Raw genomic sequence first — 26,572 nt, 5'->3', positions numbered from 1 at the left:
AATGCTGATGCGGCCCTCAATGAAATTGAGTTTGACACCCCTGGTCTAGCAAAAAAAAGAGATTGAAATGCCCCTATTCTAACTAGCCTACTTCCCTTTTATTTATTTTTTTCCATGAAATAATTATGAAATAAATACTAATCTCCTACCCAACTTACATATAAAAAAATTACTGTGGGAAATTATCTGCATTATACCTTAGAGAGACGACAAATTTCTACTGCAAAAAGCTAATATTTTAAAATGAAACCAATCAATTCAATAAGTCTCACAAACCATTACATTGCTTTCTATGCAGCTTTGCTGTCATTTTCTTGCCTAGTTTTTCTAAGATGGAAAAAAAATAATACCTGATCAAGTATTGCGCAATGCTCTGGATGCTGCTGTAGAGCCCAGCCTTTTCTTCTCCAGTCAGCTACACCATTATATTCAGAATGTGTCATGTCAAAACCATCCAATGAAGAACATCTGGAATTAATAGTGCTGTTGTAAAATAAATAAGAAACTATAATTAAACACACTGCTAACTTTCCAACCATCCAAACCAGTGGTTCCTTATTCGGGATAAATTGGGCATATCCTGGGCTAAAGCATCCGGTTTGGGACTACTGCTGCCAAGACATTTGTGTGTTTTGTTTTTCAATTTGTTATGGGGCATTATTTGAGACTAAGAAAGGGGGTAATTGGGTCAAACTGTTTAAGAATTGCTGATCTAAAGTACTTTTTCCTCTAGAAAAGTGATTGCTGTTTACCTTTAACTGTAGAGCTTTGGGTGATTAACTGTATATACACAAATTTGGACGTGCAGATTATTATTTCGGAATGATCCTGTACTGAGCTTTATTATATAGTAGGCATACCGTTATCTCACTTTTGTGAATAGTTGCTTCACTAGCCAGTACAGATGCCCTGAAATATCGGACAGGAAATACTTATAGGACAGGAAAGAGAAGTATTTTATGTATGCAGATGCCCATTTGAAGAAACACAACTATAGTCATTGTCCTGTCTTAATCGTGATGCAGAGACTATAAAGAGCAGTTGAATTATATTTTTTTTGTAAAAGTGAGATTTCAAAACTACTTTCAAGAGACAAATTAGGCCTCAGTGTACTGTCTTGATTCTAATGTATGTTAACCTTACATCCTTGTGAAATTTTATTAGCTGACTTGATTATCAGAGTAGAATGGTACAGTATAAATTATACGATTCATATAAAGTCACCAGAGTCTTTCTGTTTGCTTACAACATGAAAAGTTTGCTTTCTTATGCACTAGTATTATAGTGCATGTGCTGGGTGATAAAAAGTTCCTATGCCTGCTTTGGTTGATGTCAAATATGGTTGTCGTAGCCAGTTGTCTGATCTATTAGCTTTATTGGCTCACATAGTTCCAGAGCATTATTACTTTATTTAACAGAATAACATAGTGCTTACAATAAAAGATTCCCTGAGTACAATTCATGATAATTACAATGAAATGTATTCTCAGTCTAAATTTATATTCTGCAATTACAGAATACTCAGTACTTGGAGTTCTCGGTTGAGAACTCAGTTGAGAAGATATATTTTTTAAACAGAATAAAACTTTCAAAAATACCAATGACCATTCAAAAAAACAAACTAGCTGTATCTGTAACATTCCAGGCAATTTTTGATATTATGAAAGCCAAAAAAGGTTCCTGGAATAGAGCATAAGCATAGAATGGTATAAATGTGTACATTTCTACAGAACAAAATTAATCTTTGATATGAAATGATGGATTTGATTTAATTTCCTCAATTTTAAAGAATACTACTATTTCTTAGCTTTAATATTACATTGAAACAAGCTAAGTACAGGTAGTCCTTAACTGACATTTAGTGACCGTTCAAAGTTACAATGACCCTGAAAAAAGTGACTTGACCATTTTTTATACTTACGACCAGTGCTTTTTTTTGTAAAAGAAAAAGGTGCCGGAACTCACACATGTCATACAACCCGCCTTGCCTACCCTACAAGGTTCCATCTAAAAAAGGTGCCGGAACTCCATTCTGAGCGTTCTATGAGAAAAAAAGCCCTGCTTACGACCATTGCAGGCTCCCCATGGTCACATGATAAAAATTCAGACACTTGGCAACTGACTCAGATTTATGGCAGTTGCAGCGTCATGGGATCCTCCTTTGCAACCTTCTGACAAGCAAAGTCAATGGGGAAGCCAAATTCACTTAACAACCGTGCTGCTAACTTAACACCTGCAGTGACTCACTTAACAGCAAGAAAGGTTGTTAGATGGGGCAAAACTCACTAAGCAAATGTCTCACTTAGCAACATAAATTCTGGACTCAATTGTGATTGTAAGTCAAGGACTACCTATATGTTCTATTCTGGGCTCAACTGGGTAGCCATTGTTTTGCAACTCTCAAGTCTGAGATGGTATAGGTTCTCCTGCTTGAGAAGGGGGCTGGACTAGAAGACCTCCAAGGCCCCTTCCAGCTCTATTCTATTCTATTCTATTCTATTCTATTCTATTCTATTCTATTCTATTCTACATTATGAATTAAATTTCAAAACAGGATTCTCCAATTATGCCTAACTTGTTTAATTTCTGTACCCACAAGAAAATTTCAATATATTTATTTCCCACCTTTATTTTTATAAATAATTCAAGGTGGCAAACATACATAACAGTTTACTGTTTTCCCAAAACAACAAACCTGTGAGGTGGGTTGAATTGAGGGAGAATGACTAGCCTAAAGTCACTCAGCATCAGATCATTTATATAATAATGGCTCCTATTTTAAGAACTCTCAAACTTATCCAGGTTTGTCAAGTTATGAAAATAACTTTAAATTCCTTTTATGAATCAAATACCAAACACTAGTTTAAATGAAAAGAAAACATTTAACACCTACTTAGCAATAGGACATTTCCCATTATGTTTCTTATGAATCACTGGGTGCTGTATCATATCTAGATAGAAAATAAAGGATGATACTATTAGTTAAATATTACATTATACAGGCTTTATTATACAATATCATACAAATTTCTTCATATAAAATATGTGAGAAATTATGTTTTTAGTATCTTATCATAGCTACAATACCCAAAATAGTATTATAAAGCAGGCATGTCAAACTCGCGACGTCAAGTTACGTCGCGCGACGTATCGCAACTTTTCCCCCATTGCCGGCAATGGGGTGGGCGCGATTTCAGTATGATGCATCCAGCCCATGGGCCGGCAGTTTGACATGCCTGCTATAAAGTAAAACATTTAGTAACTTAGCAATCAACCTAATTGCTAATTAATATCTTTTACAATTACCTATATTTATTCTGGTAAATGTAACTTTCTTACTCATATTGCAATATGGTTAAAAGTACTAGACCTATTCAAGCCAGATGGTACAATATAACTAACATTCTGTTCAAAAACTGAAACATGTAATGTTTTAGTTTTTACTTTCTAAACATTTTTAGCCTTGAGTGTCTTCTGTTTAAAACATACATACATATTTATCACATTATTCCCCTTTGGTGTAAGCAATTCTATAAAAAGAACAGAAAAAAGTAGTAGCAAGCAATAGAAATTGAAAGCAGGTGATAAAAGGTGGATAAAAAAGAAAGAAAATCTGAAACTATCTTATACTACTATTATTTATTACACCTCTCCAAAGCAGAAACTTCAAAATACAACTCAGAAAGAAATTTTCATTTTATCTTGGAACAAACACTTACCTTCTTCCTGGCTTGAGGCTTCTGAGCTATCCTCCTTGAAATGTTCTGGGATCTTAGTTGTCTTCAGGGAAGACTGGTAGTTATCTGAAGAGTAACAGTCATTAAACAATAAACTGTAATTATTTTAAAAGCTTAAGTAGAACAATAAACTGGATTTACAAAAAAAACCTGCTGAATGTCTTAAGTTAGAGCAAGTGCAAGTGAATTCTAACAGCTGCCATTAGCAGAAATCAGTTCCTTCTGTAAGCAATATTCAATGCCATGCTCACAGGAAGACAGTATTTATAATATTTCTAAACAGCATCTATAGACAGGCCAAATGAAATACACACACACACACACACACACACACACACTAGAAGGCTACAATGAAAAAATTGTGTATTTTAATATATTTATAATTTATAAGCAATTGTGGAATTTTTCCTAATAAAAAAGAAAAGTCTTTGTCAAACATCTGTCAATGTCATGGGCATGTCCATCTAGTTTTCTTGCCTACAGACGTGGTTTGGCATTACCTTCTTCTGAATCTTTTTCAACTTTCTGGTAAAGCTTACAGAACTGCTATTTCTTCCTGGTATTCCACTCAAGTTTGTATACGACTGATTCTGCTTATCATTTTGAAATTAGATACCAGTTACATGCAACCACAGAATGTAGCTTTTCTAATAAATTAGAATCTATTAAGGAGCTGAGGTATTTCTAGATATAGGTCCATGGTGGCGAACCTATGGCACATGTGCCACAGGTGGCATGCAAAGCCCTCTCTGTGGGTACATGCGCCATTGCCCCAGTCCTAGCCCTCAGCTAGGTTTTATAAAATCTTTTCGCTATAGGCCTCCACCGTCTGCAAACAAAAAAAAAAGGTTCAATAAATCAATTCCAACTTCTCGTGGGGGGAAAAAAATCTAGCAGTTGGAATTGATTTGATTGAACTTTTTAGTCCCACCCAGTCTGCCATTACCACCGCAGCCACACCACCCAATGGGTCACGCCCAGCCAATTGGCCACTCCCAGCCAATTGGACCCGCCTACCTGGCACCCGACGATACGTAAGTGGGTTTTGGGTTGCAGTTTGGGCACGTGGTCTCTAAAAGGTTCGCCATCACTGATATAGGTAATCTTTGACTTATGACCACAATTGGGACTGGAAAATTTGTAATTAATGGGTCATTAAGTGAGGCATTGCACAATTGCACCCTTTTATGATTTTTTTTTTGCCTGCGGTCATTAAAGCAAATCATCACATGAGCATGATTTGTGACCTTCCCTATTCAGTTTGCTTGTTGAAGGTCAGCTGTAAAGGTCATGAATAGTGATCAGATGACTGCAGGACACTGCAATGGTTGTAAATGTAAGCTGACTGCCAGGTGCCTGGATTGCAAACAATGTTACCATAGGGTCACTGCAATGATCATAAGTGTGAGGACAATCATATGTCACTTTCCTTTTGTTGAAGTGCCATTGTAACTTCAAATAGTCACTAAATGAATGGTCATAAATCAAAGACTATCTGTAAGTATTATGTTGGTGTTCATTTCATATATTCTCATTTAGTTAATTCACTTGGTTTTCATTCAAGCTGATGTACACCACAATTTGGATACCTTCATATTTTGGAGCTTAAGTCAACAGTACATCCAATTTAGGAAAAATAATTCACATGGACAGAAAATTACCTAAGCTATATTTACATTTTATCTACATGCATTTTTCTTCGATTATAATACAAAATAAAATTTAAGGTTTCAGTTCAGGTTTTTATCTCCACTCATGGTGATCCAAGTGATGCTGTCACTGCCCTCTTGGGGTGGCCAAGGCTTTTAAAGCCAACCAGAATCTCCTCGAGGTAAGAAGGACGGTAAATGAATGAATGAATATAAATAAATAAGATCGTATTTTATGGCTGTGGAAATGGGATAGTTTGTTCAATCATTCTTTCACTACTCTTTACTGCAGATCTCTGTATCATTTCAGGTAACACAATCTTCTCTGCTATAACCCAACATTTGTCTTTGTTTCCTTTGCATACATATGTATAATCTAAATGCTGCACTCAACAGAAATGTGATGCTTGTAGGATGCTTTGAGGTACAGAGGATTGCTGAAGATGAAAAAGATTGGTTGCATGAGCTAAGTTACAATACATACAATTAAAAGATGCCACCCATTAACAACTATCCTGAAAGTAATATACCAAGAACACCTAGTAAAAACTATCTGATCAACAACTTGAGATGACATTCAAATCCTATAATTTTAACTGGCATAAGGATTAAATATGCTTGAAAATAGAATGCTTGTGTACAAATTTATAGCAGAATAAAAATAAATCAGAGTTTCTTACTATGAGAAAGTACATCTTCCGAAGACAGAGTTTGAAAGAAGTTGTTTACTTTCTGATTCTGGAGGAAAGCTGGAGAAGTATTTGCAAAAAGTTGCCTAAAACATATTAGAAAAATCAAATGTACCAAGCAATACATTTAAGACTAAAATTTAACATAGAGAAATGCCACTGTGCCTCAAACCTCCATGCAAATAAACAGATAGATAAAAATACTGGAAGGAAATAAAGGAAAGGAGATTTTATTCTGGGCAAAGTCAGGGATGTTTAAAAGTTTGTGAATCTTTTTTGAATTTTCAATATTTCTGCATAAATATGACCTAAAACATTATCTGTTCTCCACATAGGTCCTAGAACTCAAAAAAAATTCAATAAACAAAACATTTATTTATTGTTCATTTATTTATTGACAAAAATGATCCAAAGCTACATATTTGTGTACAGTAAAAGTATGTGAACCTTTGCTTTCAGCAAATGGCATCCCCCCTTTCCCCTTGGTCAGCACTAACTGCAGCTGAATGTTTCCAATAACAGTTGATCAGTCCTGCATGTTGCCATGAGACAATTTTAGCCCTCCTTGCAAAACAGATTCATCTCAGGGATGCCGGTGGGCTCCTTGCGCATACTGCCCACTTCAGGTCCATCCACAACATCTCCACAAGATTAATGTCAGGACTTAACTTTGGTATTCCAAAACATTAACTTTCTTCTGCTTTAACCATTCTTTGGTTGTACAAATTGTGTGTTTTGGGCTACATTCTTGCCGCATGATCAACTTTTTCTTGAGCTTCAATTCACAGGCAGATACTCTTGACATCATCCCATAGAATTTGCTGGTATAACCCAAATTCATGTTTCCATCAATGATGGCAAGCTGTCCTGATGCAGAGGCAGCAAAGCCGTCTCAATTTAGGATACCACTGCCGCGTTTCATAGTTGGGCTAAGGTTCTTGTGCTGGAGTGCAGTGTTTGCCTTTCATCAAAAATTGTACTTTTCATGCAAGCCAACAAGTTCTATTTTGGTGTCATTCTCCACAGAACATTCTTCTCCACATGGTTTTTCATCCACTGTGGATGGGCAGCAATGTTCTTTTTGGAGAATACTGGCTTTATTCTTGTAACCCTGCCATGCAAACCACTGTTGTCTGGTGTTCTCCTGATGATATTCTTATAAATACCGACATTTGTCAGTGCAAGAGAGGTCCTTGGTTCCTTAAACCCTGAAACTTTTCTGAAACTTCCAGAGGATTGCAACCCTTACTCTTGGTTTGAACTTGGTTACTTCTGGAGAGAGTGACAATGTTGTTGAATTGCCTCCATTTAGACACAATCTGCATGGCAGCGAATAACTGGAATCCAAATCCTGTTCTTAAATAAGGCAGGACTTTCTAGTCACCCCGATTAACATTCCGTTGATTGAAACTCTTGGCTCTAATTTTCCATTCAAATGAACTGATAGTGCCAGAGGTTCACATCCTTTTGCCACCAATAAATATGTCCTTTGGATCATTTTCCTCAATAAACAAATGTACAAGTATAATGCTTTTGACTCATGTGTTTAACTGGTTCTCTTTATGTGGTTTAGGACTTGTGTGGAAAACCTATCATGGTTTAGGTCATATTTTTGCAGAAATACTGAAAATCAAGTGTTCACAAACTTTCAAGTACATCTGTATAATAAAATGTCACAGAAACCATGTGAGCAAAATATAATAATAGTATGATCCAAAAGACATTGCAGCTATCTAGATTTTAAATGACTTAAGCCATTTAGACCTATACTTTTTTCATCATACCCATGTCTACATATGTATAATCCAAATGTTGCATCCAAAACACTTTTGATACTAGTATCATACTGCATACACAGGGACAGAAATGATCCTATACATAAATATATTATTTTAAAGACAAAGCCTCACACAACTGGGAATTTTGTAGATTTTGTGTAGAAACTTTTATGCTTAGGGCCTATACCGGTAGTTACAGAGTAGGGAGGACTATAGCTTAATGGTACAAAATATGCTCAACATTTAAACGTTTGTATGTTCAACACACTTAGCAATATTCAGCTAGATCAGGAGTAGATACCTTGATACCCACTGAATGTTATAGTTACAACAACCCCTGGTTATTAAACACATTGGTTGGACCTGACAGAATTGAGAAAAATGTAGATTGCTTTACCCTGAGGTAACTAAATCTGACTCTATATAAAAGGCTGATTTCTCAGATCTCTAACTGAACAACATAATAATAAAGGAAGTGATACATTCAAGATAAATTGTGTCTTCCAGTAAAAATAACTATATTCATTGCTCAAAAGTTTTACCTTATCATAGGCTCAAAGTCTGAATGCCTCCTTTCTTCTTGTTTCTGTAACCCCTGATTTAATGCCGCTAAAATAGTCTTGTCAAATGATTCAGAAGAAAGATCCTTTGGAAGCTAATGAAAGGCACAGTATTAATTATTGGAGAAAAAGTAACATTTATCATAGGTAAATGGATAGACGATTATTACATTTAACTGACCCTATTAGAACTCCCTTCTTCATTCCAGAAATACACAGATCAACAATGATTTGAATGATTTTTTTTATTTAAATGGATTAGTATACCTAATAACACCGCATGACAAAGGTGAAAAGGCCATCACAACATGCACAGTAGCCAGTAGAATAGTCAACTGAACTTTATTCTCTACAACAGGTATGGAATTTTTATTTAGTGAAAGGTGAAACCCACCAGACAGCAATCTTTAGAAACAGGAGATGCAAGTATAAGTTATGATGAGAGTAAGAACAGAAGGGCAAAGATGGAGTTTTGCAAGGCAAAGCACACTGACGTTTGATCTCCAGATATCCAAATATCAAAGTGAATCATGTTAAGAAGTCGTGTCCAAACTCTCTAAAATATGTTATAAAGTAGAATGTGTGTGTGTGTGGGGGGTGTAGGTGTGTGTGTGTGTGTGTGTGTGGAGAAAGAGAACACGTGCTAGGGCGTATGTCAAATTTATGATTATGTGCCTTTGGGGCAAAAGCATTGCTTTATCCATCATTCAACGCACCCTTGACTCTCATAAAACAAGCCCATTCCTGTTCACAACTTCCCTTACTGGAAATGTTTACAAGTGCCACAGAGCCTGTAAACAACACCTGGAAGGTACCTTTGACTCACTTTCAAGATGACATCTTCTTTTCTACTATGAAGAACAAGAGTCTTAGGGAGAAGGATGTAATTGTGAGGATAAGAAAGATACTTTTATAGGAGGAATCCAATTTTTGGATGATAAAACCTGCATCTTGTACCAGGGAAACTTCCTTTAGAAAGACAGAGCGCTTTGCTTGTAGATAATTCAGTCATTAGAAAAACAGATAAATGAATTTGTGTATGTAGATCACTTGATAACTTACTAGACTGATGCAAATATAAGTGAATGTCATGCACTGTCTAGATAAGTGGCTAGACTGTAAACAGAAGACTTACTCCATTTTGGTACTACTGCCATTAAAAAAATATAATCTGTCACTTCTGGAAGACAAATCTAGGCTGCCAGGTAGCAGGCTGAATTCCAAGACTGCCAAACAGCATTCTCAAAAATGCTATTTATTTCACATGCAGGGCCAGCTACACAGACAAAGATTGTGAACCTGCGTGAGTGAAATGCTCGGGCCAGCAATAGGAATGTAGTTTTGTTAAGCATGGAGGAACATTCTAGGACAAGCTGAACCAAATGCCAAAAGCATTTGAACATTATATATATGTTTCTATGTCAGTGCTGCAAGTCTCTGAGCCAAGATGAAGAAATTATATGATTGTAAACAAAAACATAGATATAATGGGTAAACAGAAACTAGGTGGAACAGAGTAGAATCCAGTCATTCCTGAATCCAACCTAAGAGAAAATACAAGGAAAGACACAAATAGTGGTGTTGTTCTTTATATTATGAATCCATAAAATATTGGAAAGCGGAATACTTTTACAGAATCACCACAGTGGCAACATCTGGCCTAATTAATGTGAAGAAATCAAAAAGCCTGTCCCAATGAAAACCCAAAAAGGAGCAAAACATACATTGTTTTGTCAGAAGATACGTTAAGATGACAAGAGGGTATACATACAGAGAGAGAATCTGAGCAGCATGCAACCAATATCAAAGAGAATCGCTTTGAAAAATATATTTGATGTGGAGCCCTTGATGCCCTCTGAGCTTGGCTGTTCACTTGCAAACATTTCACTATCCAATTATGTAACATCATCAGTGCCCGTGAGTGTGGTGCTTGTTCATTTTTATATAGAAGCTTGTCCTGATGGGATCGGAAGAGGTGTGACAGAATAAAAGGAATGCTCAAAGACAGTATGGAGCCGGCAGGGAAACTGAATTACTTATTTCTATCCATCTTTACTACAGAAAATATTGGATAGATACCTAGGCTTATATTGACTTTTAGGAGCGAGAAGACTGGAAGAACAAAAGTAAACTAAAAAGGTAAAGGTAAAGGGTTCCCCCGCACATGCGTGCTAGTCGTTTCCGACTCTAGGGGCCGGTGCTCATCTCCGTTTCAAAGCCGAAGAGCCAGCGCTTGTCTGAGGACGTCTCCGTGGTCATGTGGCCGGCATGACTAGACGCCAAAGGCGCACGGAACGCTGTTACCTTCTCCCCATAGTGGTCCCTATTTTTCTACTTGCATTTTTACATGCTTTCGAACTGCTAGGCTGGCAGAAGCTGGGACGAGTAACAGGCGCTCACTCTGCTACGCGGCACTCGGGATTCGACCCGCCAAACTGCCGACCTTCTGATCGACAAGCTCAGCGTCCTAACCCACTGAGCCACTGCGTCCCCTCAAAAGTAAACTAAGGTAACATAATTACCTGAATTCTAAGTCATCTTGTGAGAATACAAATAGCAAACTCTCAAATCCTGATAGAATCCATCCAAGAATTCTTAAATAACTCAAAAGTGCTGACTACTAGTAAAAATAAATTATTTGGCCTGCAAACTGGGCTCAAGCAACAAAAGGACTGGAATGTAGCCATTGTGATACCAATTTTTCAAAGGGACTCAAAAGAAGATCTGGGAAAATTATAGGGCCAGTAATCATAGTATCTGTTCCAGAGAGATTAGTACATATGGTAGGTAACCTAATTAAAACACACACAAATGCAAACATATAGAACAAGAATTAAGGTAAATCAACATGAATTCTGATCAAGTAAATCCTGTCTCACTAGCTTTATACTGCAGACTTAAGAGCACTAAGAGGCATGTGGATGGAACTGTTAATAAGATATACCTCATTTAAAAAAAAGCACCATCTTGGCCAAAGTTGTTCTTCAAAGATGCTCAATTAAATTAGCAGTCATGGAACAAGAGAACTCAAATATATTATAAATTGCTAACTTTTTTTTAAAGAAAAGTAAAGAGAAGTTAAATGGTAATTTTCTTAATGGAGGGAAGTAAGAAATAGATATATTTAGGAATCTGTGCTGGACCAGTGCTTTTTAACTTGTTCGTAACTCATCTTGAAGTATAGATAAACAATGAACTGGCAAGTATGGATGAGAGTAAACAAATTAGGATGTTAAAAACTGAACGGAAGATTAAGCACTTAATTAATCCATGGAGTTAATTCCCACAGTACATGTGGATGACCTCTAAGTTGAATGAGTGATGAATAAAATCATGGAATACAGGTTTATCAGAGGCTATTAATTTTGAAAACTTAGTATTATATCTATATTTGGGGTACATGTCTTCAAACATCAATTGCAAGAGAACAATGGCAGGAAACGGGCATTTTTGGTCCAGAAGCATATGGTCAGCACTGTAACAAAATGCTGAACTACAATGGTACTTGGCTCTATTTATGTTATCATATTCATCAAAAGTAAACTGGATGAGCAGAAATGTACCTTCTCCTCTGTGTTTTCAATTGGTCGCAGTAGTGCAATTTGACTCATAACTTTTTGCCAACTACCCCAACATTTCCTGATGGGTTATTTTTTAAAAAAAAAACAACCCAGCAAAATCAGCACAAGGATGAAACCTTATGAAATTATAGAGTGATGTTCATAACTTGTGAAAAGTGGAATAAAAATGTTTGATTTGACCCTTGCACAAGTTGAAGAAAGTATTTTCTGAAACTAGAACAATATCTGTATCACTAGAAACAATTTATTGCTTCCTAAGCAGTTATACGTGGTTAATATTTCATAAGAAATAATACCTGTATATATTTGTCTAGAAATTGAATACATGAATTTTTTGACAGATTAGCAGATCAACGCGGCGTATCAAAATCAATCTACCATTGCAATCTGAAGTAAAACATCATGCCATCTAGCTTTATTGCACAAGCCTTTGAATGTTTACCTTTAAGAGAAATTCTTGTAGTTCCTGATGTGTTTTTGTTACAGAGGATACAGAATGATCAGACCAGATTACCTGAATGAAAAAGAAAAAAAATCCTTGAAAGTTCTGTTTCTATAAAACTAAGCTACAGGTAGTTTTTTCGATTTATCACCACAATTGAGCCCAAAATTTCCACTGCAAAGCAAGACAGTTATTAAGTGAATTTGCCCATTTTATTATATTTCTTGCCACAGTTGTTAAGTGAATCACTGCAGTTGTTGTTAGCAACACAGTTAAGTAAATCTGGCTTCCCCATTGACTTTGCTTGTCAAAGGGTCGCAGATACTGGAACAGTCATAAATACATGCCAGCTGCCAAGCTTCCAAATTTTGATCATGGGGATGATGCAACAGTTGTAAATATGAACAATGGTCATAAATCGCATTTTTCAGTGCATTTGTAATTTCAAAAGGTCACTAAATTGAGGAATACCTGTATTTCATACTCAAACACTAAGTAACTAAGACAGATTTTAGAAACAAAAAACTAGAAAAATTAAGAAATTGGTTCCTACTGGTTCCAATCAACAGCTTGTTTAGTCCAGCAGTCTTAACAGAAAGTGACCAGTCTGGTGTATTCAGGAAGTTCACAACCATGGATAGCCTTTCTCTGCTGCTGATCTCAAGTAGCTATGCTAATTTCAGAGGTTACTGTTAATCCTGGGCCATACTTCCAGGGGTAGTTAGCAACATTTAAGACCCCCATGAGTTTATTTAATCTCCCTTTAGGATTATCTAAACTAGTGATCGTCACTACGTGTAATGACAAAAACATTCCACAGCTTATCCATTCATTTTTTTATTTTTTTATGATTATCTGGACCCGTACCAATCGGGCTTCAGGCCCGGACACAGCACGGAGACGGCATTGGTCGCGCTGGTGAATGATCTCTGGAGGGCCAGGGACAGGGGTTGCTCCTCTGTCCTGGTCCTATTAGATCTCTCTGCGGCTTTCGATACCATCGACCATGGTATCCTGCTGCGGCGTCTCAGGGGGTTGGGAGTGGGAGGCACCGTTTTACGGTGGTTCTCCTCCTACCTCCAGGGCCGCTCGCAGTCGGTGTTGACAGGAGGGCAGAGATCCGCCCCGAGGTCTCTCATTTGTGGAGTTCCTCAGGGGTCGGTCCTCTCGCCTCTCCTGTTCAACATCTATATGAAGCCGCTGGGCGAGATCATTCGTGGTTTCGGGGTGGGGTATCACCAGTACGCTGATGATACCCAACTTTTTCTTTCCACCCCGAACCAACCCAGCGATGCCCTCTCCGTGATGTCCCGGTGCCTGGAGGCGGTTCAGGTCTGGATGGGGAGAAACAGGCTTCGTCTCAATCCCGCCAAGACTGAGTGGCTGTGCATATCGGCATCTCGGGTTAACCAACTTATTCCACCTCTAACGATGGGGGGTGAGGTGTTACCCCCCGTTGATAGGGCTCGCAACTTGGGCGTCCTCCTGGACTGACGGCTCAATTTTGAAGACCACATAGGAGCCGTGACCAGGGGGGCTTTTGCACAGGTTCGCCTGGTGCGCCAGTTGCGTCCCTATCTGGACCGAGACGCCCTACGCACAGTTACTCATGCGCTTGTGACCTCCCGTTTGGACTACTGTAACGCTCTCTACATGGGGCTGCCCTTGAAGACCACTTGGAGGCTTCAACTGGTGCAGAATGCGGCCGCGCGAGTTGTAATGGGGGTCTCCCGATACTCCCATGTAACACTACTCCGCGAGCTGCATTGGCTTCCGGTTGCCCTCCGGGTGAAATTCAAGGTGCTGGTTATTACCTATAAAGCCCTACATGGCCTGGGTCCGGGCTATTTGAGGGAACACCTGCTGCCGGCATCAAACGCCCTTCACCCAGTGCGCTCCCACAGGGAGGGTCTGCTCAGGGTGCCGTCGGTGAGAGATTGCCGGCGGGTGACACCCAGGGATAGGGCCTTCTCAGTGGGAGCGCCTGCCCTCTGGAACCAGCTGCCGGTGGAGCTGAGGACTGCCCCCGACCTCCGATCATTCTGCCGGGGCCTGAAGACCTGGCTCTTTGAGCTCTCAGGCCCAGGCTGAGGAGAAATTTTTAATTGGGGTTTTAAGTATACAGGGTCAATTTAATATTTTTTTAATTTGGTTTTTTAACTTTTGTATGGTGGATTTTTTAATTCTCTGTAAACCGCCCTGAGTCCTCAGGGAATAGGGCGGTATATAAATGTAACTAAATAAATAAATAAATAAATAATTATTCCATTCAATCATGTCCTATTCTTGAACACTACCTGAACAAGTCCAAGCAGGTTTTCTGGCAGTAGTTTTGACAAGTAGTTTTGCCATTGCTGCCCTCCTAGGGCTGAGAGAAAGTGACTAGATCATCCATCTGGCTTTGAGCATAAGGCGGGAACTCAGTCTCCTGATTTTTAGCTTGACACTTGAATCATTACAACAAAATGACCCTCCATTCCTTATTTACTGGTCCTAAATCTCCCCATGTTTAATCTTGTTAAATTTAATTTTTAATATTACAAGAACAAACCAACTTTTGGACCCTTATGAATCTAAAACGCAGATAAATGTCTTTGTTTCATTCACAAATTTTATCTATTATTCATATTTAATGTCCTTATTCTGGGACAGATAAATTTGTTTTATTTCTCCTACCAGCTATGTGAAAAGAAAATTGAGCAGCATGCAAGTCGAGCATTTTAATAGGCTCCTTGTTAATCATGGCACTAAACTATGATTTACCATTATGACTAATGCATGCATGAATCAGTTTTTTTTAGATCCCATGTAATTTTTAATTACAGAGATGTGACCATCAGATACCGTAGATAACTTACTTTGAAAGTATACTCCAAATGTTTATCAGATCTTTTCCTAGGTACTCCTTTAAGCATTATTTTCTGAATGTGTACAGCTGAAAATAAAGAAAACAAAACACAATCAGTAATTCACAGTGCTGTGTAAGATATATCTTTTTCACTTATTTGGCCATTGTGTTACTAGACATTTATTACTATTACTATTGTGTAACTATAACTAGAAATTTAGATTTTTAATAAATTTCAAGAGATCAATGGAATGTCAATTTGCTTCTACCCTTTCAGTTTTATAATTCCTTAATTACAATTATAATCCATAATTATCCTTAATTATGGATTAACAGCAACTGGGTCACTGCACTGAAGGTCTTCCCCACAGTATTATCCATTCCGTGATTGCTTTGAGCAGTCCAAGTGTATGAAACAAATCTGAGTACGTGGAATGAAAGTCTTCTCATGTAAGACTGGATATAACATAGGACTCAGTTACTAAATATATGTTATCCCTGAAATAGTTAACATAGATTCAACAACGCAAATGAATACTTTTGCTTCTGGCCTCCTAAAGAGTTAGTGGAATGCTAATAATTATTAAATGTTCTCACTCATTTCACCAGGTACAAAGATTGGAAGAAACTACAAGTTTACCAGATATTAGTTGTATACTTATCACAGCTAGTTTGTAATAATATGATAAACAATTTTCCTAGAAGTGAAGCTTTTCAAGACATAAATATATTGAAATACCTTCTTGCTGTGATCTGTGAGTGGCTACCATAAGTTTATCATGAACTGCTGCCCTTTGTTCAAGTGAACTGCTTTCGCTGGTTGGCATGCAGTTATGGGAAAAGTTCTAAATTGAAGGAAAGAAAAATCAGTGTTACATATAAATGTTATCACTTTTAACAATACAAAAAATCAAAATGCTGTAATCTTAAAGTTTCAGGTATTTTTCACTCCCTACTTGAATCCCACAAAATTAAGATGAAATACTTACCGTAAGTTGAAATGTTGTCAAAACATCTTTACCCAGAAACTTTAGTTTGCCATGTACATCATTTGTGTAGCAAATTCAATGCTTATTCTTTTCCATTATACTGGCAGTGTATTAAAAAGCATTTTTAGAAAAAAATGAAACCTATCCTATGCTAATCTTCAGTGCTATATAAAATATACAGACAGCAACAGCTCATATCTTTTAGGGATTTTGCTCGTTTTCCTTTAAAAAAAACCTTATGAACTTAAGGTAAAAAAAAACTATGTTTCCCCACTAAACTTTTAACATTTATGATCTACTCTAGAAACTTCGGAGGACACATTGTGTGTGTGTGTGTGTGTGTGTTTGTACTCTCATCTATTAATTATCAGTCCATGTTTATTTCTCCTTTCATTCAATTACTACTCTTAACAAGAATGGTTTGCTTAAGGAGAATGATAGACTACTACACATTTCAAAACTTAAGCTGTGTCTTACTACTTCATCTCTATGGTTTGTAGGTGTTGGTATCTTTGACAGCAATGCTTATCACTTTTTATTCATGGAAGCTTGTGCAGAGGTGTTTTGCATCTTTTAAAATCAATAATATTGCAACTTGGGAATCAAATATATAGGAATCCAAATAAATCTGACATTATCAGCTAGCTGGTACCGTTACAAAATATGGAATCCTTTAAATCAACATCATGGCATGAGACCAGGATATTTAAGGGACATTCTATCTCTACCTACAAAAGGGATAGATCTGGCGAAAGGGTGTCATCTGGCAAAACCTAGGAATATGTCTTGTCTGTAGCAGCATCTGCCCTTTGGAGCATCATTCTTGCTGAGATTAGATTAGCACCAATCCCACTGGTCTTTTGTAAAGCCGTTAAGATTGGCTTTTCTCTCAGGTGTGGGGGTTAGGAGGCAATTGAGTGGATGAGTTATATGTATTTGTTTTGGCTGGTTTTAGCTTTGGTAGCTACTTTTCTTTTCGCTTTTCAAAGTGTTTTTATTTATTCAGTTTTTGTAAACTAAACAATGCAAACTTCTTACTGCATTGGTGTTTTCAATGTATCAGCTATCAAGAATCATACTATGTGAGATGAGCAGCTATGTAAAACTAATAACTAAATAGGAAGCTTCCAAGACACTTATCAAATAAATAAAGAATAGTCTCAACTTCTTCTATTTTTATGAAAGGACACCAGATCTATTCATCAGAAATGTTACCCTAAAATAAACATTTTCTGGTGACAAAGGCTCTGAGAAACAGCAATTAAACTTTCCGCAATCTCCACCGTGTAGGAATACATGAAACTGACTTTTAACTTTAAAATAGCAAATACACTTCCACTTATAATCAACAGATACTGAAGGCTGCCAACATTTATTTTCTTTTAATTATTCCATACTATCAAAAACATAAGCAACAAGATTAACACTAGGCTGTTCTGCTTTAGAATGAAGTTTTACAGTGTGGGAGCCTAAAGAAAAGTATTCCAGTTTAAATAAATCCTATCTACAAAAATATTTTGACTACTACTCTCCTTCACCATTAAAGCAAAATAGAGATTCTGCCCGCATTAAAAATAAAGAAAAGATAAAAGGCTTCCCTCGTCCAGTCATTTCTGACTCTAGGGGGCGCTGCTCATCTCAGTTTTTTAGCTAAGGGAGCCAGCATTGTCTAAAGATATTTTCAATGGTCATGTGGTCAGCATGATTACAAGCCGAGGTGCATGGAGCGCTGTTACCTTCCCACCAAACTAGTACCTATTTATCTACTTGCCTAAATACTTCCTTTGCCCTTCTTTCATTACCCATTAGATAGGGGTGTGCAATTAATTTTCTCAAGGGGCCACTTGAGAAACTGGGACTGTTGCGGAGGACTGCTGCTGCCTGACACGCAGCTCCACCCTGGGATTGCCCGCAGGCTGTAAAATGCCCAGGTCTGTATTAGATACTCTAGTGACTAATCCATTCAGGATACCATTTTTCCCAAGGGTATGATTAAAAGAACCATTTCTATTCCCATTGGGAATAGACAAATGGTTAAAATGGCTCTTTAGCCCAAACTCATCCTTCCTACAGATTAGCCACTCCAGTATCTAATTTCACAGTTGGGTGGACCCTGCCCTGAGCACTTTATAAGAGGAAAACTTTTATTGCAAGAATGCAGACTGAAGAACAGAACAGTCACCACAACAGGAGTGGCAGACATTTAAGAAGAGAGAAGCAGGTAAACTCATGGAATTGGAGAACTGATAACGGTAAAGACTTCATTTGCTGCCAGCAAAATTGGTCAACCACTGTAGGTTTAAGTTAAAGTTTAAGTTTATTGAATTTATATACCGCCCTTTTCCCGTAGGACTCAGGGCGGTTTACAAACTATTTAAAAACATCAATACAATACAAGAGTTAAAAACAGTTAAAATAATTAAATTTGATCCCTGAGGGGAAAAAAAAACCCTCTCAGCCTAGGCCGGAAAGCTCAAAGAGCCAGGTCTTCAGGTCCCGGCGGAATGACCGAAGGTCGGGGGCAGTCCTAAGCTCCACGGGCAGCTGGTTCCACAGGACAGGCGCACCCACTGAGAAGGCCCTCCCCCTGGGTGTTATCCGCCGGCAGTCTTTTACAGGCGGCACCTTGAGAAGGGCCTCCAAGTGGGAGCACACAGGACGAAGGGAACTTGATGCCAGCCGTAGGTGTTCCCTCAAATATCCCGGACCCAAGCCATTTAGGGCTTTATAGGTTAAGTGCTGCAGCACCTAAATCTGTGGACAGGGATCCATTTTCAGTGCGTTCAGAAGTAGCACCTTTGCCTTGATGGCTGGAATAAAAGAGTTTATTCCCTCCACCTTTCTTTCCTCAGCAGTACACAAATCCCTTAGAAGAGGGGGCTGTGGCCCGTTCCGAAGTGGGCTGCAGAAGCGGTGGGCGCGTGTGTGCATGCACACAGGTCTACTTGTGCATGCGGCAGGCGTGTAAGTGCACGCAGCTCCATTTGTGCCCACCACTTGTGCGAATGGAGCTGCGTGTGCATGCCCACCACTCACACGGAACCATTCCCTCTCCCCTTTTAGTTGCTCCTCATGAAGAAACTGTAAGACAGTGTTTCTGGCAGGTTTACAGCTCTGGGAGAAGAGAGAATAATTAGCTTGCTGAAACCATGATTGGTGCCTTCAAAAAATACACTGGATTTGTATTTCTTTTTCTAATCACTTATTGACTGCTTTTCAGAAAACATGATAGGGTGACACCTTGAAGGTTGGACTCTAGAGGGATCTAGAAGAAACTGAAGATTACAGGTAAGGAACAAAACCTCTGTAATTTGACTAATATAGAACAAAGCAGAATATTTAACACTGGACATATTGAAGGATGTTTTTGAACAATGAACTCAGAGGGTGTAAGCCTCTGTAGACACTGTTTAAAAATATTATAAAAGAGGAGCAAGTTATATGTGACAAGACTGAGACTCTCTGAAAGTGGATTTAAAAATAACAGTCTACAGAAATGATATGGAAAAAGATGGTACACCGCACATACAAAAGAAGATGGCCAAAGTCTTAATAATTAAAAACAATATACAAATAACAAACCAATAGGGTAACCTAGGCAATTTTCCTATGTTGATTTACAAAGAGTCTTGCTAAAGCTTTTAAAATTTTTGTGAGAAGGGTCAAAGAAAAAAATGATGAAGCTTTAAGGATTTATTTTTAGATAAGATATGGGAAGAAGAGATTATTTATTTTAAAAAAGTCGTAAGTTATTAAAAGTGTTTAAACTTGTGATGAAGGGGGAAGCCATTTCTTCATATATTTTCCCTTACATTTTTTTCTTTTCTGCACTTTTTCTTTTATGGGTTGTATTAGTTTTTATCTTTTTAATTATTTTTAATAAAATTACTATATAAAAAACACACCCAAAGGACAGAAGAATCAACAAATTACAGCCCTTCCCCCACTTATGTTTTCATAACTATAATCTTTGGCAGCCCAGAGATCTGTTATCAGGTCTGGCAGGATTTGTAAAAGATTATTGTTTAATACATTGGGAAGACAGACCATGCAAAAGGCAAATGGCACTGAAAATTAGTAGCCAGCAAACCAGAAGGTGAAGGGGCATGCTCACAACAACCCCAAATGACCAAGTGAAATTGGGCTGGCCCCATCTCTACTTTTATTGTGATATGAAGTGCTGAAGGTGACATTATTAACTTTTATGTCCCCTAAATACAGGTGGTGAGAGATCTCCAGATTTAAGTTAGTAAGTCATGGGGAAAGAGCTCACCAAACCAGCTTCTTCCTTACCAACGGATTATGTTATTAAATGCTGTAAACTAATCCTGTTTGTGCATTACCTTACAAACAGGTCAAAGCAAAGCAAAACAAAACCCACAGGAGTTCTTAGAAAGGATGAGGAAACAGCCTTTAGTTGATGCTTCTCAACTGGCCTTCCCCAAACAAGTTTCCTCTGGATGGGAGGCATTACAATTCTTTAGTCTGTGTTGCTGTTAACCCATTCTGGATGAGGAAGATGGAAGCTGTGTTATCAAAGTGAGTGAGTGTGTGTGTGTGTATTATAGCAGGTAGAAGCAGCAACAAAGACACTTTCTGAAAGAGCTCATTCTTGACTACCGATTAAACGTGAGAAGGGCTGCAGTGTGTGTGTGTGTGTGTGTGTGTGTGTGTGTGTGTGTGTGTGTATAATAGCAGGTAGAAGCAGCAACACTTTCTGAAAGAGCTCATTGTGACTACCAACCTGAGAAGGGCTGCTCTGTGTGTGTGTGTGTGTGTGTGTGTGTAAGGGATGCCCTTACCCGTGACCCCCCCCCCCCCCCCGCAAGTGAAGATGGAAGCTGTGTTATCAAAGTGTGTGTGTGTGTGTGTGTGTGTGTGTGTGTATTATAGCAGGTAGAAGCAGCAACAATGACACTTTCTGAAAGAGCTCATTCGTGACTACCGATTAAACGTGAGAAGGGCTGCAGTGTGTGTGTGTGTATAATAGCAGGTAGAAGCAGCAACACTTTCTGAAAGAGCTCATTCGTGACTACCAACCTGAGAAGGGCTGCTGTGTGTGTGTGTGTGTGTGTGTGTGTGTGTGTGTAAGGGATGCCCTTACCCGTGACACCCCCCCCCCCGCAAGTGAAGATGGAAGCTGTGTTATCAAAGTGTGTGTGTGTGTGTGTGTGTATTATAGCAGGTAGAAGCAGCAACAAAGACACTTTCTGAAAGAGCTCATTCGTGACTACCGATTAAACGTGAGAAGGGCTGCAGTGTGTGTGTGTGTATAATAGCAGGTAGAAGCAGCAACACTTTCTGAAAGAGCTCATTCGTGACTACCAACCTGAGAAGGGCTGCTGTGTGTGTGTGTGTGTGTGTGTGTGTGTGTGTAAGGGATGCCCTTACCCGTGACCCCCCCCCCCCCCGCAAGTGAAGATGGAAGCTGTGTTATCAAAGTGTGTGTGTGTGTGTGTGTGTGTATTATAGCAGGTAGAAGCAGCAACAAAGACACTTTCTGAAAGAGCTCATTCGTGACTACCGATTAAACGTGAGAAGGGCTGCAGTGTGTGTGTGTGGTGTGAATGTGGAAGGGATGCCCTTACCCGTGATCCCCGGCAAGTGAACCCCTCCACCTCGTCTTCATCCCGGCAGAGGGCTCTCCGCAGCCGTTCCAAGTGCTCTCTGAACGTGACTCTCTGATGGAAAGAGAAGGCCGGGTGCAAAGAAGCCATGGTGAAAAGGAGCAAGAGCTCCTCTTGAGCCACCAGCCCCAGGCCCGCCGTCTCCGGTCCAGCTAAGGCGGCCTGGGCCTCCTCCTCTTCCTCCTCCTCCTCCCCCACTCCTTTCCTTCCCGGGTGCGGGGGCCCAAGCGACCGGCAGCTCTGCAAGATGGCATCCACACGGGGCAGCAGGCGATGGAGGCGGCTGGCAGCCTCGCGGTTCTCGGATCCCAGCAGGGCCAGATAGACGATGAGCTTGGACCGCACCGCCGGGTCGCGGAAGTCGCTGCCGCCCAAGGCGAGCAGAGGAGCCGACGGAGGGGGGGAACCAGCCGCCGCAGCCCCGGGAGGAGAAGACGGCGGCGGCGGCGTCGTGAGCAGCTGCGGCGGCTCCCGGCTGCCTCCGGCATTGCTTCCCGCCGGGGCAGCGGCGGCGGTTCCCGAAGCGGCGGCGCCCCCGCCGTTAGCTTTGGCCTCCGAGTCCCGCAGGCAATGGTAGTCCTTTCGAGCCAGCTCCTCCAGGCAGGAGCCCAGGAAGCGCAACTCCAGCGGGTTGAGCAAGTCGAGCAGCCCGACGGCGAACTCCAGCCGCTGAGCCGAGCCCAGGGCCAGGCCGAACCACTCGTAGACGGCTTCGCGGGCCCCACCTCCGGCCGAGCAGCCGCAGAGGCAGCGGAGAGCCGCCGGAGATCCTGCGGCGCCCGGGGCCACCATCGCCCCGGATCCCGCTTGGCTGCGTGGCGGCTGATTGGTTAGGCCTCCGCCCCCGCAGCTGCCGTGGAGCCGCAGCGGGATTCCGGCGGCCGCTCCCGCCTCGTCTCCCTCCGCCCTTTTACGGCTCGTCGGTTGCCGTTGCGGGGGCTGCTTCGCCGGCAGCTTCATCTTCAGCATCCTCGAGGCGGAGGAGGACGGGAAAGGGCGGGAACTGGGCGGACTCAGCGCCGCCAGCGGGGTGGTCAAGAGCCGTCGCCGCCGCCGCTCATCGCCTTCCCCTCCCGCCGCCCTTTAGAGAGGAAGCCCTGGTGCCAGCCGAGGAAGGGCGGCGGGAGGAGGACGGGGGTAACTTTGCAACGGCGCTGGCTGGGAAGGAGGCAATGGCGGCCGCCGTTCCTCTCGTCAGCCGCTGAAGCGGCGCGCCAAGACCTCGCGGGCGGGGTCAGCGAAGGAGCGAAAGGGAGAACGGGCCGGACTGCGCAAGTCACCCTCGTCGCTCGACGAGAATTCTCCTTTTTCACCCCCACCCCCCCAGCGAAGAAAAGTGTGAAGCGGGGTTGGGAGGGAGAACGGGCGGGAGAGTTCAACGGAGGCGGGGAGGGGAGGGGGGGGAAATCGGCGAAAGAGGCAAGAGAGAGGACGAAATCGAAGTGGAACATTCCGCCGCGGCCAATCGGGGGCGGGTTCGCCCATTGCGTCACTGCGCGTAGTTCCGAGGGCCTTCGGGAGGTCTCGTGGCCTCGGCGGGGGAGCGTCCCGCTGGGACCCGCCAAAGCGCTGGGCTGTCTTAAGTCATCTCCTTTTCGCAATCGGCTGTGGGTCATGTTTGCAGCCTATATTTGTATCCATCATCTGATTAGGGCAGGGGTAGGCAACCTCGGCTCTTTTATGACTCATGGACTTCAACTCCCAGAATTCCTGAGCCAGCTTGGCTGGCTCAGGAATTCTGGGAGTTGAAGTCCATGAGTCATAAAAGAGCCGAGGTTGTCTACCCCTGGATTAGGGGTTTAAACTGAAATAGGTTTCACATTTCATCCGGTGTATTTTATTTTTATTTATTTTTTTATTTTAATTCCATTTATATCAACTCCCCTTGGAGCTCCGGATGGCCCCGGATCTCCGTTCATTTCGTCGCGACCTTAAAACATGGCTTTTTCAACAGGCCGACCTGGACTGATGGAAGGGAGGTTTTCTTGATTTTGTTTTATTGTGTTTTTAATTGGACTATTTATGGGATAATTTGATTTAATACCTTTTAATGTTTGTATTTTGTGTTTTTATCATCGTTAGCTGCCCTGAGTCCTTTGGGAGATAGGGCGGCATACAAATCCCATCAATCAATCAATCAATCAATAATAAATAAATAAATAAATAAATAAATAAATAGTAAGTCAGTCATGTTTCAATTAGTCATGGGTTAGTTGATTATACAAACCACAAAGTCAGTTTAAGCATGCAATAGTCATGTTTACATGGAACAATAGTCATGTTTACATGGAACAGCTAGGATTCTGCGGTTATTCCCCAAAACTCTAGGATATCACAAAAACGGCCCCCAAATTTAGTAAGCATCCACCATGCCACAATACCTAATTTAGATAATATACTAAAATCATTTCTAACTTGAGTATTTAGGTTAGAGAAGCATTTTCCTGCCTGCTGCCATCCAGATCAATGGGATAACAATTCCCTAGATTGTTTAGCCAGTATTATTCCTAGAATGTTACTCCATCAGAGAACAAGAAGGTTGCTCCTTTTTATTTGTTAATTGTGCTTCCCACATGTAAAACCTCTTCAGCAGGTCTTGCTGTGGTTGCATAATGTCTAAACTAATAACAGTTAAATTCAGAATATGAAAACATAAGCAAATAACGTGGCCCAGTGTGTTGCCTGAAACTAGTTGTTAATGGTATGTGCACAAATGTTTATAGTTAAATTAACCATGATTATGTAGGCCGGGATCAGCATCACACTGAATTACAAATTAGTCAAACAGGTGCTGTATGCATCCAGCTGAAATCTTACAATACACATGCTTTGCCCATTACCCACCCCACCCTATAGAAAATCACTGATGAGAGGGATGGAATAATTACAAAATGCCTTTTTGTTCTTAGCTCAAGAAATTATTCATCTAAAACGAGTGATTGTCAAATTTATCAACTTTTAACTGTAGACTTCCAATCCGTAATTCCCCAGCCAGCATGATGGCTAGGGAATTCTGGGAGTATACATTTTAAAGCTGCTGAAGTTAAGCACTGATCTAAAGGACTCAAAATACTGTGATATTAGCTTTCATGGGCATCATCCTATTTTCATCCAATCTGTGATGTGTATTTAGCCAAGAACTCACTGGCTGCCACATCACTGTTGTGTAGCTCTTAGACAACTGTTATCATTTAGTATAGATCAGAAAATCAAATTGTTACAGAAGGCCTAGTGTGAAAAATGTCATCTAGCCCTAAATTTCCCCAAGAATCTGCTAATTAAAGCAGAAATGGTAGCCAACAGCCTCAGGGGCATGTATCTCCAAGCCCCTTTTCTGAAACTTCCAAAATTTCTTTGACTAGGAATGTTGAAAATTGGCAGCTCTTTTGTTTGAGGAGAAACATACAAAAATGTCACATAAGCCCCAAACAGACAATACTGCATACTGTCTACTAATTCTTCCAGTAAATAAGAAACAAAAATGAAAATCCTGGCCACATCCATTGGCTTGATACTGATCTACCTATTTTGCATTATTGTCTCATGTAGTCTGGTCCACAGAAAAATGTTTTTCAGTGCTTTGTCACAAAATAAAAAATCGTAACACAAAAGCAGCAGTAAAATATATGCAGACATCAATGAGAAACAAATCAAGTTGTGAATTAAAATTCACCCACACAATACTGCTTGACTTTCATTTGAAAAAAAAAGTGAGTAAACCAATTGGAAGAACATTCCAGAATTAGATGTCAAAAAACTAGGCTGCAGAACTGCAAATGGTGGATTCAGTAAAACTGCAGCAAGTCTTGGTAAACTGCAGGGATATTAGATTTTAACCAGCAGAAGTCTGGGAATAGTTAAATGTGACATAAAGAAACCAAACAAATGGGAAAGGTCAGTAGGAAATGGGAGGAGAATTTAATAGAGAAGGAGAAATGAAAGTTAACTTGCTCTATTATCTATGAAATGAAACCAAACCCTAGAGCTATTTCTAAAGCTGTGTGTGCTTGCTCTGCAGTTTGACTTTCCACCAGCAGAAGAAAGGTGAAAAAGTATTTCAATCAGCTTGAGTATATTCATTTGGAAATCAATTGTGATCATGAAGATTGCTAAGACTTAGATCATGGTAGCCTTCTTTTATAGTATAACTCAGAAGTAAGCTTCACTTGTGCTTATAGCCTATGGAGTAAAATAAAGTTATTGTTGTGATTACACTAAGCAGTTGTAAACAGAAATGTTGTAAGCTAATAGCTAAGTACCCTGTTTCCCCCAAAATTAAGACACAACTGGAAAATAAGCCCTAGCATGATTTTTCAGGATGCTCGTAAAATAAGCCCCATCCCAAAAATAAGCCCCAGTTAAGTTTGTCAGCCAGGCAGATGCATTTAGTATTGCATTTTCCCGAATATAAGCCCTAATGCATCTTTTGGAGCAAAAATCAATATAAAACCCGGTCTTATAATAATAATAAAGTTGGAAGGGACCATGGAGGTCATCTAGTCCAACCTCTTGCTCAGGCAGGAAACCCTATACCATTTTGGACAAATGGCTGTCCAGTCTCTTAAAAACTTCCTGTGTTGGAGCATTCACAGCTTCTGGAGGCATGTGGTTCCACTAGTTAATTGTTCTAATTGTCAGGAAGTTTCTCCTTAGTTCTAGGTTGCTTCTCTCA

At 40.1% G+C, this 26,572-nt stretch overlaps 1 protein-coding gene across 2 annotated transcripts in view; it reads right to left on the bottom strand.

Annotated features, from left to right (window-relative positions):
• ZCCHC2 (zinc finger CCHC-type containing 2) overlaps positions 1–23,184 on the bottom strand; it is a 34,942-nt gene extending 11,758 nt beyond the window's left edge. For both annotated transcript variants that reach the window (XM_083357848.1, XM_083357849.1), the window contains exons 1-9: positions 21,862–23,184; positions 16,024–16,129; positions 15,295–15,371; positions 12,437–12,508; positions 8,396–8,508; positions 6,067–6,161; positions 3,720–3,803; positions 2,894–2,951; positions 351–483 (exon numbers count right to left, since the gene is read on the bottom strand). In XM_083357848.1, the coding sequence (XP_083213974.1) occupies positions 351–483; positions 2,894–2,951; positions 3,720–3,803; positions 6,067–6,161; positions 8,396–8,508; positions 12,437–12,508; positions 15,295–15,371; positions 16,024–16,129; positions 21,862–22,869 (1,746 nt within the window). In that variant the 5' untranslated portion in view covers positions 22,870–23,184. The remainder of the gene's footprint in view (positions 1–350; positions 484–2,893; positions 2,952–3,719; positions 3,804–6,066; positions 6,162–8,395; positions 8,509–12,436; positions 12,509–15,294; positions 15,372–16,023; positions 16,130–21,861) is intronic.
• Positions 23,185–26,572: the final 3,388 nt, after the last annotated feature.

This window comes from Vipera ursinii (assembly GCF_947247035.1).
Source record: "Vipera ursinii genome assembly, chromosome: 3".
Lineage (NCBI taxonomy): Eukaryota > Metazoa > Chordata > Lepidosauria > Squamata > Viperidae > Vipera > Vipera ursinii.
The sequence above is the reverse complement of the archived record's forward strand: the minus strand, read 5'-3'. Positions and strand labels throughout refer to the sequence as shown.